General features: G+C 35.6%; 1 protein-coding gene across 1 annotated transcript in view; it reads right to left on the bottom strand.

Moving 5' to 3' along the window:
• Positions 1-20,866, bottom strand: part of RIT2 (Ras like without CAAX 2) — a 601,483-nt gene that overhangs the window by 250,482 nt on the left and 330,135 nt on the right. Inside the window, 1 exon segment of the mRNA XM_057698203.1 lies at positions 3,812-3,960. Coding sequence (XP_057554186.1) covers positions 3,812-3,960 — 149 coding nt within the window.

Genomic DNA, 20,866 nt, shown 5'->3' with positions numbered 1-20,866 from the left:
GGATAACATAGTGAGATTTCAAATGAGAACACTCTGGGTATTATCTCCCAACTCTAAATAGCTGGGAGACTTTGAGCAAGTTACTAAATGTATTAAAGCTCAGTGGACTCATAGGTAAACAAGTATCATAAAAGAGCCTGTGTGTGGGCTTGTGGTAGGAATAGATGCAATTAGGTGTATCTGCCTGGCACAGAGCCTTGCAAATACTAAATGAATCATCAGCATCATCAGTGTCAAAATGAATATTGCTTACAGATAAAATATTATACTTTAAATAGAGCCTTTCAATATTTTAGCTCAAAGAGGTGAATGATAATAATAATAATAATAATAATAATAATAATAATAATAAACAGCAGGCACTAAAACTCATTTACTTTTCTTGGAATAAAAGGACTTGTGGTTCACCAAAATGCATTGAGAATGCAGGCAGCTATACTAAACAAACAGGTTAAGAAATCACTTTCATCATCAGCTCTCTTTCATTTCAACATCTTTTAATGCAGACAGGAGGAAGAAGAGCTGTCAAGTAAGAATCCTACTTCTTTGCCTCTCAGCAGTGAACAAAATCACCAGCATGATTTTCTTCCAGGTCTTTGAGAGTTTAACTTTTATTACTCCATCTTATCTCTATTTTATTTATTTCTCCTCTTTTCTTTATGGTTTCTTTCCTTCTACTAATCTTGGGTTTGTTCTCCTTTCTCTAGTTTCTGTAGGTATAAAGTTAGGTTGTTTATTTGATGTTCTCTTATTTCCTGAGATAAGCTTGTATTGCTACATACTTCCCTCTTAGTACAGTGTTCCGTAGGTTTTGGGTTGTTGTCTTTTTATTTGTCTCTAAGTATATTTTTAATATCCTCTTTGATTTCTTTAGTGATCCATTGATTGTTTAGTAGCATGTTGTTTAGCCTCCACATGTCTGTGTTTTTTGCAGTTTTCTTGCCTTGTAGTTAATTTCTACTCTCATAGCATTGTGATTAAAAAAAAAAAAAAGATGCTTGATATGATTTCAGTTTTCTTAAATTATCAAGGCTTGTTTTGTGACCCAGCATGTGGTCTATCATGAAGAATGTTCCATGTGTATTTGACAAGAATGTGTATTCTGCTGCTTTTGGGTGGAATGCTCTAAAAACATCAATTAAGTCCTTTTGGTCTAATGTTTCATTTAAAGCTTGTGCTTCATTATTGATTTTCTGTCTGGATGACCTATCCATTGATATAAATGGGGTATTTAAGTCCCCCACTATTATTGTGTTGCTGTCAATTTCTCCTTTTATGTCTCTTAATATTTGCCTTATATACTGAAGTGCTTCTATGTTGGGTGCATATATTTTTACTATTGTTATATCTTCTTAATTGATCCCTTGATTATTATGTAGTTTTTCTCTGTCTTGTAACAGTCTTTATGTTAAAATCTGTTTTTTTTCCTGATATAAGTATTGCTACTCTGACTTCTTTAAAATTTCCATTTGCATGGAATATTTTTTTCCATCCCCTCACTTTCAGTCTGTATGCATATCTAGATCTGAAGTCAGCGTCATGTAGACAGAATATATATGGGTCTTATTTTTATAACCATTTAGCCAATCTGTGCCTTTTGGTTGGAACATTTATCCTATTTACACTTAAGGTAATTATCAATATGTATGTTTTTATTGCCATTTTGTTAATGTTCTGGATTTGTTTTTGTAGGCCTTTTTTTCCCTTTTCTTCTTTTGTTCTCTTCTCTGCTGATTTGATGACTATCTTTAATGTTGTTTTGGATTGCTTTTTCTTTTTTGTGTCTACATCCATTATAGATTTTTAGTTTGCAGTTACCATGAGATTTTTGTATAGCAGTCTATATATATACATAATTGTTTTAAGTTGCCGATGTCTTACTTTCAAATGCATTTTAAAAACCCTGTATTTGTGCTCTCCTCCCCTCATGATTATTGTTCTTGATATCATATTTTATATCTAAATATTTTATTTATCTCAACTGTTTATTGTGGATATAGATGATTTTACTGCTTTTGTCTTTTAACCTACCTACTAACTTTGTGTGTGGATGATTTCCTACCTTTACTGTCTTGCCTTTACTGGTGAGCTTTTTCATTTCATAAAATTCATTTTTTTAATTAATTAATTACTTTATTTTATTGGCCATGTTGGGTTTTTTTTTTTTTTGCTGTGCACAGGCTTTTTTTAGTTGTGGTGAGTGGGAGCTACTCTTCGTTGTGGTGTGCGGGCTCCTCATTGCCATGGCTTCTCTTGTTGCAGAGCACAGGCTCTAGGCACATGGACTTCAGTAGTTGCAGCACATGGGCTCAATAGTTGTGGCTCATGGACTCTAAAGTGCAGGCTCAATAGTTGTGGTGCACAGGCTTAGTTGCTCTGTGGCACATGGGATCTTCCTGGAGCAGGGATCGAATCTGTGTCCAGTGCATTGGCAGGCAGATTCTTAACCACTGTGCCACCTAGGAAGCCCTCATTTCATAAAATTCTTGTTTTTCATTGTGGAATTTTCTTTTGTACCTAGAGAAGTTTCTTTAACATTTGTTGTAAAGCTATCTTGATGGTGCTGAACACTTTTAGCTTTTGCTTCTCTGTAAAGCTTTTGATTTCTTATCAAATTTGAATGAGATCCTTGCTAGGTAGGGTATTCTTGTTTGTAGGTTTTTTCCTTTCATCACTTTAAATATGTCATGCCACTCCCTTCTGGCCTGCAGAGTTTCTGTTGAGAAAACATCTGATAGTCTTATGGGAATTCCCTTGCATGCTATTTGATGCTTTTTCTGTGCTGCTTTTGATACTCTCTCTTTATCTTTAATTTTTGTCATTTTCATTACAATATATCTTGACGTGTTCCTCTTAGGGTTAATCCTGTATGGGACTCTCTGCATTTCCTGGACTTGAGTGCATTTCCTGGACTGTTTCCTTTCCCCGGTTAGGGAAGTTTTCAACTATTAAGTCTTCAAAGATTTTCTCAGGGCTTTTTCTCTCTCTTCTACTTCTGGAACCACTATAATGTGAATATTAGTTCACTTGATATTATCCCAGAGGTCTCTTAAACTGTTCTCACTTAACTCTCTTTTTAATTAACTAATTTATTTATTTATTGGCTGTGTTGGGTCTTCATTGCTGTACATGGGCTTTCCCTAGTTGATGAGAACAGAGGCTACTCTTCTTTGCAGTGTGTGGGTTTCTTATTGCTGTGGCTTCTCTTGTTTCAGAGCACTAGCTTTAGGTGTGTGGGCTTCAGTAGTTGCAGCATGTGGGCTCAACAGTTGAGGCTCACAGGCTTTAAAGCACAAGCTCAGTAGTTGTGGCACATGGGCTTAGTTGCTCTGTGGTATGTGGGATCTTCCTGGAGCAGGGATCAAACCTGTGTCCCATGTATTGGCAGGCAGATTCTTAACTACTGTGCCACCTAGGAAGCCCCTCACTTAACTATTAAGGCTCAATCTCAAAAGTTACAGAGTATCACTTCTAATACACTCTGCCACTCAAAACAAATCATAGGGAAAGCCCAGATCCAAGAGGATGGGAGAAACAGATTGTGCTTCTTGATGGAGAAGTGATAAGGACACTGAAAAGTCACATGTGGAATAAAGTATATTGTGGTGACTAACAAAATCTATCACAGGTCTTCAAAGACTTCTTAGAAAACTTGTGTGCACTGTTTCTTTCTCATAATCCTCAATATAAATATCAAAAAGCAGTCATACTTTGTCCTATGTATTCTCAGAGGAAAATACGGAAACCGACAGATAAAACTGACACTCAACTGATGAAAGTGTACCAGGCAAATTTTGCTACCCACCAGGACAGGGGAATCTCATAGGTGAGGCAGACCTGAAAAATGAGCTCTTTAAGTTTGGCAGCCTCCTGGAATGACTGGTGGTCAGTGACAGAGTAGCAGATTGTGAATCCCTCCCCACCTCACATGTACTGCTTGCATATGGCTGTGGATTCTGCCTGCAGGGAAAGAGTAAAATTATTATGTAATTTAAAACAATGAAGACAGCACATAATATCAGCAACATAAAAACTTAAATGGAGAGAAATTAGGAAACTAAGTAGTTTGGGTAGAAATTTTCTAAAAGTGTATTTGTAGGCTTTGCATATAAAAGAGCAATGTGAGGTCTAAATATACCATTATGAAATCTGAATGTTTTAAACTGTTCATAGTGTTGATCTTTAATCACAGAAGATTTGACTTAAGAGATCTTAGCGGATGTATGTTAAAACACAAATTTACTCATGAACACTTGGTGAGAATTTATATGTTATATACTTCTGTTTTCTACTTAATGACCTAATTTTATGAAAAGACATCTAAATTTGTACACTCCACACATTAAAACCTAGAGGAACTAACTAAATTTCTCCTCAAAAATATGAAAACAAATGAGTCTTACGTTATCTTTGTGATTGAAGGAAGTTATTAAAATAAATAATCCCAGACCCAGTGATATGTTTGTGTAATCTTAGATCTGTCTGCCTTGAGGGACTTAAACAAAGGGATCTTAATCACTGAGTTATGGGTCCATTTCTACATTCTGTTGAATCTTCCATCCTCTCTTTGCAGAGGAGGACATGAACTCCCTCCATAATGTACCAATATCCCAACCTGGGAGACATTGCTGTATCAGTTTTTATGTTACATCCCACTGAAACTACAATTGCCTAGCAACTAAAAATTCACTATTGGATCTGGCTTGTGACAGGAAACATTTATTTTACTCTGAAATATTTGTTTTCATGACTATTATTCTGAACCTCTTGCTAAAAATCACAAAAGCTAATTAAGACACTTGTAACAGGAAACATAAAACTTAGACTCTAGCTGTGAAACAAGCCATGCTAAACAATAAAAAAACAAAAAAAAACACAAGAATATATGGTGACTTGGACCATTTGTGAGACCTTCTTTTCAAAGAAAGGAAGATTCACATCAGCTTGAGCTGTATTTGAAGACTTTGAAGAGAAGATGTGAATTCTTCACTCAACAGTTTACAAAAAACTGATCTGAGAAAAAAAAACTGATCAGAGTAATTGTCCAAATAAATGTCAATTTGATTTAACATGGTTTAGCTTTTAAAGGATGGCAGCCTTTGCATAGATCCAGAAATTTTAGAAAACCAGGGTGCTTACAAGTCCACAGAGAGTAGTAAAGTTAAAAAGGTCCTGAGTTAGTTGGTGAATCTCTTAAGGTGTTTTCAGTCAGTATGGAATGAATGCAAACAATATCACTGAATTCAGCCAATCATTTAAAGGTGTAAGAATGAGCCCATAGAAAAAAGAAAAAATATCCAAGGGTAGGTAGTCAGCTAATGTAGAGTTGCTTTGAATAATGCATATTCTCTGACCCTCAATATACCGATTTACTAACTACTAAATTTTACTTTAACTTAATCCTAAATTTTACTGTGTGAGTGAAACAAACTAACATGGGAGAAAAAACTTCTACTGGACACAGTTTCTGCATCTCCAAAACAAAGTTAGATTGTAAAATCTCTGAGGTCCCCCATACTTCTGACTTTCTTTGATTTTGAAAACCCTGTGCCTCAATTGGAATGCCATAGCTGACGTGGATTGACTAGAGAAGTATGGACTGAATTGCTAATTAATATTTCCCAAACTTATAATTATATTTTTCATATAGAAATGATAGGATCATCATAGAAATATATGGAATCTTTCAGAAAATGTAAATGGATTTGTTGCATCAGTTTATATTGTTTAAACCATAATAAAAGTGCAAACTAAACTGGAGAAGAACTGTTTTAAAATTTACAGTTCAGATTATTTGTCAATTATTATTTTAAGCATTAAACTTATTTTTAATTGTCTAGTGTTTATTGAAAAATAATAAATAAACACTGCAAAATATTTAAATGGTACAAGTATATAAAATTAATTTAGTTTTCTTTCCACCTCCAACTCCCAGTTTTTTCCCAAATGCATCAGAGTTAATAGTTTCTTTATCTTTACAGAAACAGTGTGTACACAGAAAGAGACATATACATTTCACATTTATTCACCTCTTTATACAAACATAGGAACATAATATACCTAATTTTTTTTATTTTAAATCTTAATTGAGACTTAAGAACCCTAATATGCCTTGAATATGCCTAATATAACTTGGAATTGTTCCATATAAGCACACACAAGTATTAATTATTATTTTACCTGGTTACATCCTTTTATGCATAATTCCTTTTATGCACATACTATAATTTTCTTAAATAGTTGTCAATGAACAGGCATCTAGATGTCCTCCTTTTATTCCTTTTACAAACAATGCAACAATGTATATTCTTAAAATTCATGTTCCACAAAATTATGTATACCTGGGAAGTAGCACTGCTAGATCAACGATAACATACAATTTTATTTTTGAGAAATACTGCCAATTTCACCTGTAAAGACATTGTACCAATAACACTCTGTCCAACATTATACAAAAGTGATTGCTTCCCCTCATTCAACAAATGCCACTTATCATCAAAGGTTTCTATCTTTTATAGATTTTAAGGTAAAAATATTATCTTGTTCCTTTAATTTATATTTAGTTCTGAGACATTGAGCATCTTTTGTGTTTATTGTTCATTTACAAATTCTCTTCTAGATATGAATTCAATTTTGTTGTAAGAAACAAAATAGTTTTTTATTTTAAATTAGAATTTTTTTTAATTTGGACTGGAGAAGATTCTTTATATTCTTTATATCTTTATAGGTAAAACATAAGAAAAAAGCAGTAAATTTGACTACTTCAATAATACCTACACAATAGAGAAAAGACTAAAAATTTTAAAGAGCCCAACAACCTATTAGGAAGATAGGAAAAGTACATAAATGTGAAATTCACAAAGAACAATACTGGATGGATTGGTAAGTGACTATCCAATAGTGCTGGTTAACCAGACTCAAAGTCACATATATGTCATCTTTTTTTTTTTTAATACATTTATTTATTTTATTTATTTATTGGCTGTGTTGGGTCTTTGTTGCTGCACATGGGCTTTCTCCAGTTGCTGTGAGCAAGGGCTACTCTTCATTGTGGTGCACAGGCTCCTCATTGTAGTGGCTTCTCTTGTTGTGGAGCATGGGCCCTAGGCACATGGGCTTCAGTAGTTGCAGCACATGGGCTCAGTAGTTGTGGCTCATGGGCTCTAGAGCGCAAGCTCAATAGTTGTGGTGCACAGGCTTAGTTGCTTCGTGGCATGTGGAATCTTCCCAGGGCAGGGCTCAAACCCATGTCCCCTGCATTGGCAGGCAGATTCTTTACCACTGCACCACCTAGGATGTCCATATGTCATCTTAAAAATAGATAAAGTATGCCTCACCTCTGACCTGATTTGTAGTCTCCAGGTATAAGGTTCTAGCATCATAGTATTTTTTAATCTTTTTTAAATAAATAAACTTCATATGTTTATTTATTTATTTATTTACTGGGTGTGTTGGGTCTTTGTTGCTGTGCACAGGCTTTCTGTAGTTGTAGAGGGCAGGGACTGTGCTTTGTTGCAGTGCGTGGGCTTCTCATTGTGATGGCTTCTCTTGTTGTGGAGCACAGGCTCTAGGTGTGCAGACTTCAGTAGTTGTGGCACATGGGCCTAGTTGCTCTGCAGCATATGAGATCCTCCTGGACCAGGACTCAAACCTGTGTCCCCTGCACTGGCAGGCAGATTCCCAAACACTGCACCACCAGGGAAGTCCCTAGCATCATAGTATTTTAACAAGCTCCTTGGTTGATTTTGCTTTGTACTAGTATGTAAGGACACAAAACTTTGCATCTGTGTACAAAAGTTGTCTATATAATCTGAAAGTACAGAATCTTGAAGACATAGTACACAGCTTCTAGGTCTGTTACTCACTTACCGTGTGTCTTCTAACAAATCATCTAAGCTCTCAGCACCTCAATTTCCTCTTTGTCAAAGAGGGATTAGGACACACACTTAACCTGTCTTACAGAGCTATATATAGAAAGGATCAAGTGAGCAAAGAGTAGTGAAAATATTTTGATAAATTTTTAAAATACAATACAAATTAAGCCTATTGCTATCACTGGTACATATCCTGCAGAATACAACATTTCACTTGGGGGCACAGGTATGAAATCCTCTTTGAGCTGCAATAAATATGTGTGAAAGCCTTTCTTAAGTATGCTAAATCAGAAAATTATTAAGCTTTTTTCTCCAAATAGGAGAATCTCACCACCAATAAAACAGGTATAATTAAGCTATTCCAATAAATGCAGAGGATACTTCCTCTTAGCTGACCTTATCCATACAATCTCTTTCACAGCATATATATGTGTGTTTTACTGAAAGGTGCACTGGAAGTTGGTGGAGCCCAGAGAATTGAGCAGAAGATCTGCAACTACGTATCAACTTATTAATATATGATACTGAAATCACTTTACAAGGAAAAATGCTATGCTCAACATACTGCTTCCATTTCATTCACCCATGAATTAAAGATCTGTGTTTTGTGTTCTGTGTATCTTGAATGTGAAGTACTTCTTCACTTGCTTCCTGCTATAAATAAAAGTTGTTGCTTAATTATTCAGGAACATTACTAGATTCTATTTGTTATCTGTAAGTATCAAAGTATATATGAAATAGACTCACTGTAAAATGATACAAACATAAACATTTCCAATATCTTCCAAGCTATTCTGAATACAATGCTGCAGCTTGATCACTTCCATTTGATACACTTTTTTGTAATAAAATAGTGTAAAAATTCTCTTAATTCTGAAAACAAAGAAATAAGTTTTGATTAGTTTCATATCCCAGTTTCTTGATTATTGGAGTAAGTATTTTGAGCAGGTATTTGGAAACTTATGGACTGAACCAGCTCTCCATCGCATTCAACTGGTGGTATTACATTGCATGAATGCACTAGCACTATAGTCAAGACGAGCCTTTCAACTGCTTCCTAGTACAACACACATGACATTGTCTATACTGGTTGCTAAACTCACTACAACCACATCTCTGCACCAAATTTATCTTCTTAGTATAAAAGAAGTAAATCAACACACAAAATAGTAGCCAAGAGCAAATATTAGGAGAACTCCAAAGAGAGGGTACCTGGGCAGGTTTCCCAGAGGAAGGGAGAGTGAAAATTCTGCTCAAATAGTAAGTCACAACTAAAGTTTCCTGAGCCCTGTCAGGGACACAAGACTGGACAGTGGTGGATGTACAAGGTGGCATGAAGTGTGGGGTTAGAAAGTGCAGGACATGTGGTGTGGGACTCGCATACATACTTAAGATGTGAAATGATGTTACAGAAAGAGACATGAGTATAGCTCATGTAAAGGGGTGGCACATTCCTGTTGTTGAGTGAAGTCAGGTAATTGAAAACCATGACAACCTCTTGGATTTGATGTGACAGTAAACCAAAATCTCAAAAGAAAGCAGGAAAGCAACATGCAGCCCTGTTTCAGTAGAATTGGTTTGGCAATAGTAGGAGTAATGGAGAGGAGAGAGATGGAAGGCAAAGAGGAATTCTTGAAGGCTTTTGCAGTAACCCTGATTTTTCCATAGAAGAAGAAATAGAAGGGGGAAATACTTAAATGAAAGCTCACAATACAGAGAACTGGGGAGAAGAGAAATATGAAGAAAAAATTGATGCTCACTGATTTGGGTGTAAGAGAGACAGGAAGTGGGAAAATGCTATTGATGGTTCAATCAAAAATACTAGGCAATAGGTCAGACTTTTGCACATGCCCTACCTCTGCAGTCTATATTATCAATTCCCACATTGATATTTAAAAAATCAAAATATAGAGATACTAAGTGGTACAGCCAAATTCCTAGAGATACCAATTAGAAAATCAGAGATGCATCATGCCACACTACCTAGCCAAGAAAGGAAAAAGTAAACAAAATATGGCTCCAGATTTTGTAGCTCTGGAGCCTGGAAAACAACAGAAGTAATAACAGAAAGAAGTTAGTTAACAAAATAGGTAAATTAAGGGCTATTGTATCTCATATATGTTTGCACTAAAAGAAACTATCCATAGGTAACTGGAAATCTGGTTTATGTAAAAGAATAAAATCTGAAATGTGTAGGTATGAAAGCCACAATTGGGGGCAGGGCAAGTCTTTTGGACTGACCAATAGGAGCAAGAATTAGGGTGTAAAGTTGGCTAATCTGGATCAGTTTTGGGGAACAGTGTTGATTTGCCACATTTTTCTTGAGCTCTGGAGCTTTATACCACTGTGAGTATATTTATCTATTTGAAAGATTTTATGAATTACTTCACTCTGTATGACAGTCTCTAGGTCCATCCACATCTCAGCAAATGACCACGTTTTGTTTCTTTACATGGCTAATATTCCACTGTATATATGTGCCACATTTCTTTATCCAAAAATGGTACAGATGAGCCTGTTTTCAGGGCAGAAATAGAGGCACAGACATAGAGAACAAATGTAATGACACCAAGGGGGGTCACATGCTCAGTGCTTAATAAGGGTGTCACATGCTCAGTGCTTAACAGCTCCCAGATTTTGACACTTATAACTCTTTCTTTCTATTGTAATTCATGTGCTTTGTTCTCATTCCCATCACTAGGCTCTAAAGTACCTGAGAAAAAGGACTGCTGAGCATTGTATATTGCAAAGCACTAGGGATGGTGCCTGGATCAGAGCTCAGTATATCATTATATTATCATTTGGTTAATTACTTACTTTAAGCTAAATGTTTTTAAAGTAATGTTATCATTTCCTCGATGATATGCACTTTAAAGAGAGTGAAGTTTGAAGGCTGGAGGATTGAGACAAAAGGAAGAGCAGATCAAATCTCTACACTAAATGGATAAAGCTTTTATGTAGTTATTTACTCATTCCTGCACATGTAAGGCCAGGCCTAGTTTAACTTTTATGTAGCCACATATCTCACTGAAATCTGCATCAATTGGAGAACAGTCTATTGTTCTCTACCTTCAATTATTTGTCTTATTCTAAGAGGTAATAAAGGCTGAATCTTATCATTTTGGATGCATCAGATTTATTTCCCAGAGAAATCTGTTTTCCATTTTCCCCATTTGTTTGACATGTACTTCGTCAAGGCCTTGAAGTTTCATGACTGTTTCTGGTAGTTCAAATGACTAAAAGATATTACTATCACAGTTGGCTTCCTGTTTATCCTGGAGGTCACTTATACTGGGAGCTACTTTCCTGCTGATAAAACCTACAGGAATACATCTTGAAAGAAGGCAGCTTAACTGTGTTAATAAATAATTTTATTCACTGCATTTCAGTCATTCCTGATGTGATACTGAAAAGATGGTCCCAAGAAAAATGCAGTGAACTTTAAAAATCCACATATCAAAATTGTATTTGCTAATTTATTTAGAGCACATGATAGGATACTACTATAAATAAAGAAAATGACATATATATACGATGTATTCTAAAAAGCCTCATTATCACACAAAGTAATTCATATTTCTATTGGCTGAATGGAAAAAATAAATAAATTAATATTTGGTACTTCCCCAGGTAAAAACCAAATCATCTTGTTTTGTAATGCTTAGAATAATTTGTTTCCAGAAAATCCAAAAATTGTAGAGTTGTACTGAGCAGCCAGCACTCCCTCACCATGCAAATGAGTAAGTAATGCCTATTGAAGATAACTGTTTGTCCTCCATAATTTCAGAATTATGGTGACAGAGGTTCTTTCCTTCACTAAATTCTATTCAGGCTCCCTCGACCTTTCAAATAGGTCTCAGCTTTCCAACCTTGGTTTCTGTCTCTTCACTGTCCATTGTTATCAAGAATTCTGCTACATTGGTTTATCTTGAATCCCTCATCCTCCTACCTCATCACCCTAATATCTAACCAGGTTCCTCAACCTCCAGTACCACCAGGTGATGTCTGATGACCCTGGCCTGCCTTCAGTAAAAACATCTTAGGTAGATTTATCCAGAATCCCCCCTTACTCTTGATATTTACTCAGTTATTTTCCATATCCCACCCTGCACATTGGCTATAAATTCCCATTTGTCAATGATATATTTGAAATTGAGCCTGGTTCTATACAGAGATCTATTTTCCCCTGTTATAACAATCCTTAATAAAATTTGTTTTTACCACTTTACTGTCCAGCTCTGTTTTTTTTTTTTTTTTTAAAAACAACAACCATACAGAAATTAGAGGGTTCTTGACTTGTAAAATACTGGTATACATTATGCTGTAGTTTAGATACAGTTTCCTGAGTGGTTTCTGTAATTGCAGGGTCTCTCTCTTCCAATATATCCATCATTCATTTATTTCCCTAACTAATCTTTTTTAAGCATTATATTCCTTAAGTTGCTCTTCTGCCTCCAAGGTTAAATGGTTGCCCATTTGCTTTCACATCAAATCTATACTCATCTATCTGAATTTAAGATCCTTTGCAATCTGATACTATGACACATATCCAAATTTATCTCCAATTAATCCTCAGTATTCACTGTATATTCTACTGGGGTCACTTCTCTCATGGCTTGATCATATAAATTGTCTCCTCACCACTGTGCCCCACACTTGAAATTTTTCTACCTAGTGGAGAATTTAGTGATTATCAGCTGTCACTCTTTTACTCTGCAGATAAGAAAATCAAGTCCCAGAAAAACTGTGAAGACATCATTTTCTCATGAGGAATTAAAACACAGCCAGGTCAGAAAATCCAGTCTTCCAATCTCTCTTACATTGTGTGGGAAGCCGCCCTTCTCCTTTAGTGACCTGACACATGCTCTTCATGGTCTACTCCATTTTTAATTTTTTTTCTTTTAATTTTCTTCCAGTATAAATTTAAGGTGTACAGCATAATGATTTGACATACATCATGAAATGATTATCACAAGTTTAGTAAATATCCTTCATCTAGTATAGATATAAAAATAAGAAATAGAAAAAAATGTTTATTGTGATGAGAACTCAGAATTTACTCTCTTAACAACTTTCAAATACAGCATAGACAGTGTGAATTATATTTATCATGTTGCATGTTACATTCCTAGCAGTTATTTATCTTATAACTGGAAGCTGTACCTTTTGACTGCCTTCATTTAATTCCCTCTCCCTCGATCCTCGCTTCTGATAAACAAATCTCATCTCTTTTTTCATGAGTTTGCTTGTTTGCTTTTGAAACATAATTGACCTACAATAGTATGTTAGTTCATGTTACACAAACTAGTGATTCAACATTTCCATATATTTCAAAATGATTACCATGATAAATCTAGTTATGTCACCATGCAAAGATATTACATTGTTATTGACAATATTCTCCACACTGTACATGTCATACCTCTGACTCACTTATTTTGCATCTGAAAGTTTGTACCTCCTACTCTCCATCACCTATTTGTTTCCACCCTCCACCCTCTCTCTTCTGGCAACCACCTGTTTGGTCTGTATCTATATCTCTGTTTCTGTTTCATTATGTTTATTCATTTCTTTTGTCTTTTAGACTCCACATATAAGTGTCTGGCTTATTTTATTTAGCATAATCCATTCTAAGTCCACCCATTTTGTGGCAAATGGCAAGATTTCAATATGTTTTATGGCTGAGTAATATTCTGTTTTATATTTTTATATATATATATATATATAAAGATTTTGTTTCATATATATACATATATATAAATATTCTTTTATGTATATATCACATCTTCTTTATCCATTCATCTAACAATGGGTACTTAGTTTCCCTCCATATTTTGGTTATTGTAAGTAATGCTGCAATGAACATAGGGGTGCTTATATCTTTTCAAAATAGTATGTTTTCTTTGAATAAATCTCAAGAAGTGGAACTGCTGAGTCACATAGTGGATCTATTTTTAATTCTTTAAGGAACCTCCAATACTTTTTTCCATAGTAGCTTCATTAATTTACATTCCCACCAACAGGGCATGAAGATTCCTTTCTCCACATCCTTGCCAAGGTTTGTTATTTGTTGTCTTTTTCATAATAGGGATTCCCAAGGTGTGAGGTGATATCTCATTGTGGTTTTGATTTGCATTTTCCTAAATATTACTGTTGTTAAGCATCTTTTCATGTTAGCCATTTGTATGCCTTCTTTGGAAAAATTCCCATTCAGATCTTCTGCAGTTTTTAATTGGTTTGTTGTTGTTGTTGTTGTTGTTATTGTTGAGTTGTATGAGTTCTCTGTATCTTTTGAATTTTAACCCCTTATTGGATTCACTGTTTGCAAATTTCTTCTTTCTTTCATTGGATGGCCTTTTTGTTGTGTTAATAGTTTTCTTCACTGTGCAAAAGCTTTTTAGTTTGATGTAGTCCCATTTGTTTATTTTTTCTTTTTATTCTCTTTCTCAAGAAGACATATCCAAAATATATATGTATATATATCGCTAAGACTGATGTCAAAGAACACACTGCCTATGTTTTCTTCTAAAGTTTTATTTAAGTATATAATCTATGTTGATTTTATTTTTGTGCATGGTGTGAAATATAGTCCAGTTTGATTCTTCTACGTGTAGCTGTCCAGTTTCCCAAACATCATTTATTGAAGAGGCTGTCTGTTTCCCATTGCATATTATTGCCAACTTTGTCATAAAGTAATTACTCATACAAATGTGGGTTCAATTCTGTGCTCTCTAATCTGTTCCATTAATCTACGTGTCTGCTTTTGTGCCAGTGCTATACTATTTTGATTACTGTAGCTTTGTAATATGTTTTGAAATCAGGTTGCATAATACCTCCAGCTTTGTTCTCCTTTCTCAAGTTTGCTTTGGCTATCTTTTGTGTTTCCATACAAATTTTAGAAATATTTGTTCTAGTTCTGTAAAAAATGCCTTTGATATTTTTGATAGGGATTGCATTGAATCTGTTGATTGCCTTAAGTAATATGGTCATTTTAACAGTATTAAATTTTCCAATCCATGAATATAGTATATCTTTCCATTTGTTTGTGTCATCTTCAATTTCTTTCATCTGTGTCTAAGAGCTTTGCAAGTACAGGTTTTTCACCTCCTTATTTAGATTTACTCCTGGGTATTTTGTTCTTTTTGATGCAATTGTAAATGAGATTGATTTCTTAATTTATATTTCTTATAGTTTGTTACTAGTGTACAGAAACACAACAGATTTCTGTATATTAATTTTGTATTCTACAACTTTGCCAAATTCATTGATGAGTTCTAGTAGAGTTTTAGTGTTGTCTATAGGATTTTCTACATATAGTGTCATGCCACCTCCAAACAGTGACAGTTATACTTGTTCCATTCCAATTTTCATTGTTTTTCTTTCTTTTTCTTGTCTGAATCCTGTGGTTAGGAGAGCCAAAACCACATTTAATAAAAGTGGTGAGACAGTATTCTTGTGTCGTTCTTGAACTTAGAGGAAATGTTTTCACTTTACACCATTGATTACATTAGCTGTGGGCTTATCGTATATGACACACTATGCTGAGGCATGTTCCCTCTGTATCAACCTTGTTAAAAATTTTTTAAACCTGAATGGATGTTGATTCTGGTCAAAAGCTATTTTTGCATCTATTGAGATGATCATATTATAGTAAGTCCCCAACATATGAACCTTCAAGTTATGAACTTTCAAAAATGTGAACATATGTTCTATCAACATCAGGCATGAGTGAAATTGAACCTTGCCCTCCATCTCCTATTGCTGATGATCCTTCAGCTCTACCATCTCTGATGTCTTTTCCCTCCTCCAGTCAGTAACTCCTTGCCTGTTCACTTGATGTCAGCTTCTGTATGCCAGCTGTTGCACTGTACTTTTCAAGGTACTCTACTGTAAGATTAAAAATATTTATTTTTTGTATGTGTTTGTTTTTTTATGTACTATTTCTGTGAAAAGTATTATAAAACTATTACAGTACAATGCTATATAGCCAATTGTGTAAGGTGGGTATCTAGGCTAACTTTTCTGGACTTATGAACAAATTGGACTTACAAATGCTTTTTCAGAATGGAACTTGTTTGAATGTAGGTCACTTACTCTATACCTATTCTTAATGAAACATCCTTGCAGCCCTGGGATAAATCCCACTTGATCATGATGCATGATCTTTTTAAAATTATTGCTAAACTAAGTTTGCTAACATTTTGTTGAGGATTTTTGCATCTAAGTTCATCAGGGATACTTGCCTATAATTTTTTTTGTGTGTGTGATGTTTGCTTGGTTTTGGTATCAGGGAGACTCTGGCCTTGTAGAATAAGTTCAAAAGCATTCCTTCCTCTGAATTTTGTTTTTTCATAATAATTTGAGAAGGATGGTGTTAACTCTTCCCTAAATATTTGGTAGAATTCACCTGTGAGGCCATCTACTCCTGGGCTTTTCCTTTTTTGGGGAGAGTTAACTTATTACTGATTCAATTTCATTATTGGCAATTGTTTTGTTCATATTTTAAAATTCTTCTTGGTTCAGTCTGAGGAGAATTTACATTTCTAGAAATGCACTCATTTCTTCTAGGTTGTTATATTTTACTGCCATATAATGGTTCCTGATAATCTCATGGTCCTTTTCATTTCTGTGATGCCTATTGTCATTTCTTTTTCACCTCTCATTTTATTGCTTTGGTCCCTCCTCTCTTTTTTTTTTCTTGGTGAGCTGGGATAAAGATTTTTTTTGTGTCTTTTCAAAAAAATGATATCAGTTTCACTAATCTTTTGTATTGCTTTGTGAAACTCTCATTTATTCCTGCTTTAATGTTTCTGATTTATTTTACTTTACTAATTTTAAGTTTTGTTTATTTTTCTTTTTCTAGTTCTTGTAGGTGTAAACTTAGGTTGCTTATTTGAGATTTTTCTTTTTGCTTGAGATTTTTCTTATTTGAGATTTTTCTTGTTTTCTAATTGAGCCTCCACGTATTTCTGTTTTTTTCAGGTTGTTTATTGTAGTTGGTTTCTAGTCTCATAGTGTGGTACTTGAAAAGATGCATGATATTTCAATTTTCTTAAATTTACTGAGGCTTGTTTTGTGGCCTAGCGTGTGATCTATCCTGGAGAATGTTCCACATGAACTTGAAAAGAAAGTGTATTCTATTGCTTCTGGCTGGAATGTTATAAAAATATATTCATTTTGTCAATGTATTTTTTAAGGCCAGTGTTTCTCATTGATTTTTTGTTTGGATGAGCTGTCCACTGAGTAAGTGGGGTGTTAAAGTCCTCTAGTGTTACTGTGTTACTGTCAGTTTCTCCCTTTATATCTGTAATATTTGCATTGTGTATTTAGGTGAGCCCACATTGGTTGCATATATATTTAAAACTGTTATATCTTCTTGATTGATCCATTAATCATTATGTAATGTTCTTAGTCTCTTCTTAGAGAATTTGTTTTTAAGTCTATTTTGTCTGTTTGAAGTATTGCTAACACAACTTTCTTTTCATTTCCATTTGCATGGAATACCTTGTCCATCCTCTCATTTTCAGTCTACATGTTGATTAGATCTAAAGTGAGCCTTTTGTAAGTACCATATATTTTGGTTCTGTTTTTGTGCTCATTCAACTACTGCATGTCTTTTTGTTGGAGCATTTAGTCCATTTAGAGTTAATTATTACTAAGTATAAACTTGTGCCATTTTGTTAATTTTGGGGGGATTGTTTCTTAGGTTTTGTTGTTGTTGTTCCTTTGCAATTTGATCCCTCTCTATTCTTTGTGGGTGTATCTATTATAGATTATGGTTTCTGGTTACAATTATATTTATATATAGCAATCTTTCTATGTATATATATATATATGTATATATATATGATTATTTTAAATTGCTGATCTCAAGTTCAAATTCTTTTTAACAATCCTTTATTTTTACTTCCCCCACTTCCATGTTTCCTGGTTTTGACACCATATTTCACATTTTTTTGTTTTGTGTATCCCTTAACTACTTATTACAGAAACAGATAATTATACTACTTTTGTCTTAACCTTTCTATTAGCTTTATACATGTTGATTGATTACTTTTACAGTATATTTGCCTTTACCAATCAGCTTTATTTTTTTTTTTAATTAGAGAAATTCCTTTAACATTTTTTATAAAGCTGCTTTTATGGTGCTGAACTCTTTCAGCTTTTACTTGTATATAAAAATATATATATATATCTCTTTTATCAAGTCTGAATGAAAGCCTTGCCAGGGAGAGATTCTTGGTTGCACATTTTTTCCTTTCATCACTTTAGATACATTATATCACTATCTTCTGGCCTGCAGAGTTTCTGCTAGAAAGTCAGCTGATGCCTTATTGGAATTCCCTTGTAGGAAACTTCTTGTTTTTCCCTTGCAACTTTTAATATTTTCTCTTTAATTTTAATTTTTGCCATCTCAAATTTCAAAGTATCTTATTGTGGTCCTCTTTGAATTGATTCTTTTGGGGAATTTCTATACTTCCTGTAATTAGATTTCTGTTTCCTGTCCCATGTTAGGGAGATTTTCAGATATTATGTTGTTAAATATGTTCTTTGCCCCTTTCTCTCTTTTTCCTCCTTAGGGGGCCTCTATAATGTGAATGTTAGTGTAATTGATATTGTCCCTAAATTTCTTAAGCTTTTCTTTTTATTTTACTTTTTACTTTTTTTTTTAATTCTTTTTTTTTTTTTTTTTTTTCTCTACTGCTTTAGTGATTCATACTATTTTCTCTTCCAGGTCTCTGATCTATTCTTCTGTATCATCTAATCTGTTAATTCCTTTTTGTGTATTTTGTATTTTAGTTATTGTAATCTTGATCTCTGTTATACTTTCTCTTTGTTAAAAATATGTAACTTCTCACTCTGTTCATTTTTTCTTCCCCTGAGTTCTTTGAACATTTTTACATTCATTACATTGAAATCTTTATTGAGTTGATTGTCTAGTTGATCACTTAGTTCTTCTTGAGTTTTATCTTGTTCCTTCATTTTTAATGTTTCTCTGCCACCCATTTTACTGAATTTGCTGTTATTATTGCAATCTATTTGGTAGATTGGTTATGTTTCCCAACCTTTGAGAAGGGGCCATTTATAGAAGACATTCTATGCATCTCAACTGTGCATTCTTTTTTACGTTACCAGAGATATATTCTCTAGTAGTGCACCTGTGTTGGTGTGTGGGTCCTTGTTTTGTGGTGGGCTGACTACTCTGGGTGATATGGTAGGTATTGCTGGCCCCCAGTCATTGGCTGCCAGGTCCTGGCTTGTGTGGAGCCTGCTGGTTGCTAGTGTCCCAGAGATAGTACTGACCCACTTCTGGGTGGAGCCATGTTCAGAGGTGGGTGGTTGAAGGTCTTGGGGGTCCTGGATCAAGCACTGGTCTGCTGGTGGATAGGGATGGTTCCTGACACAGCTGGATGTGTGGCCCAGGGTGGTCTAAAGCTGGTATTTGCCCAGTGGTGAGCAGGACTGGATCCCAGGGCAGCTGTCTGAGGAGTCCAAAGTGTTTTACAGCTGTTGTCAGCCTTCAATTGTGTGGGGTTGAGGCTTTTGGGGTTCTGGGGCTAGTGCTGGCCTGTTGGTATGGGCTGCATTCTGACACAGCAAGCAATAGGGCCACAGTAGTCCTTGGGGCTGGTGTCTACCACTGGTGGGTGACAACATGCCCTGGGCCTAGAGCTGACATATTGTTAGGCAAAGCCATGTCCTGGGGTCTCTAGCTGAAGGTCTTGGGGGTCCTGGAGTTGGTGTTGGCTCTCTAGTGATTGGGGCCAAGCTCAGTTTTTCCTGGGGCTAGAGTCTACTCATTGGTTGGTGGTCCTGGTCCCATGGTCTCTGGATGCAGGTCCCTGAGGATTCTGCATTTGGTGTGTTGACTCAATGGTGGGCAGGGCTGAGGCCCTGTCAGTTCTGGAACTGATGCTTCTCCACTGGTTAGTGAGGCTGGGTCTAGGGACTAGTGCTTGCCCACTGGTGGGCCAAGCCAGGTCCTGAAGTCTCTGGCTTCAGGGCTCTTGGTACCTCAGGGCTAGTGCTGGCACGCTGGTGTGGGGTCTGGGTCTTAGACCCCCTGGTGGACAAGGTCAGGTTCCAGGGCATCTGCTGGCTCAGGGGGTCTTAAGGCAGCCAGCCTGTTGGTAAGTGGGGCTGTGTCTCCACTTGGCTAGTTTCTTGGCCCAATGTGTCCCAATACTGGTACCAATAGGCCTGCCCATGTGGCAGTGCTAATAAGCTAGAGAGAGGATTCTAAAATGGTGCTTGCCAACACCATTGTCCTCATGGTAGAAGGAGCTCCCCAAAATGGCTATCTCCAGTGTCTATGTCCCAAAGGTGAGGTTCATTTGCCTCCTTCCTCTCTGGGAGGCTCTCCAAGATCAGCAGGTGAGGCTTCTTTCAAAATATTGCTTCTGCCTTGGGTCCCAGAGGATGTTAGATTTGTGTGTCCACTTTAAGAGTAGAGTCTCTATTTCCCACAGCCCTCTGGCTCTTCTAAAAATTAGCCCCACTGGTCTTCAAAGACAAATGTTCAGGGTGCTTGTCTTCTTGGTGCAGGACCTCTGGGCTTGGGAGCTCTGTGGGGCCAGGGCCACTTGCTCCTAGGGAGAATCTCTTGCATTTATAAAAATCCTCCAGTTTGTGGATCACCCACCAGGTGGTACAGGTCTTGACTCTACTACGTGTCCTCCCCTACTACTCATTGTGGTTCCTTATGTATATCTTTAGTTGTAGAGAATCATTTCTGTAGTCTTCCAGTCTTTCTCACCAATTGTTTCTCTGTAAATAGTTGTAATTTTGGTGTGTCTATAAGGGGAGGTAAGCTCAGGGTTTTCCTACTCTGCCATCTTGGCCTCACTCTCATTCCTTCTTCTTTTATAGATCTATGGCTAATGGGCCCAGCCCTTATTAGTAATTGTTCTGTTTTATATATTTTTATCACTCATGAGTCTCAATTAGCAATTATATCTTTAGTGTGTTGATTATTATTTGAGTCAGATTTG

Source organism: Hippopotamus amphibius, chromosome 11 (assembly GCF_030028045.1).
Source record: "Hippopotamus amphibius kiboko isolate mHipAmp2 chromosome 11, mHipAmp2.hap2, whole genome shotgun sequence".
Lineage (NCBI taxonomy): Eukaryota > Metazoa > Chordata > Mammalia > Artiodactyla > Hippopotamidae > Hippopotamus > Hippopotamus amphibius.
Note: the sequence above shows the minus strand (reverse complement) of the source record. Positions and strands in the feature narration are given on the sequence as shown.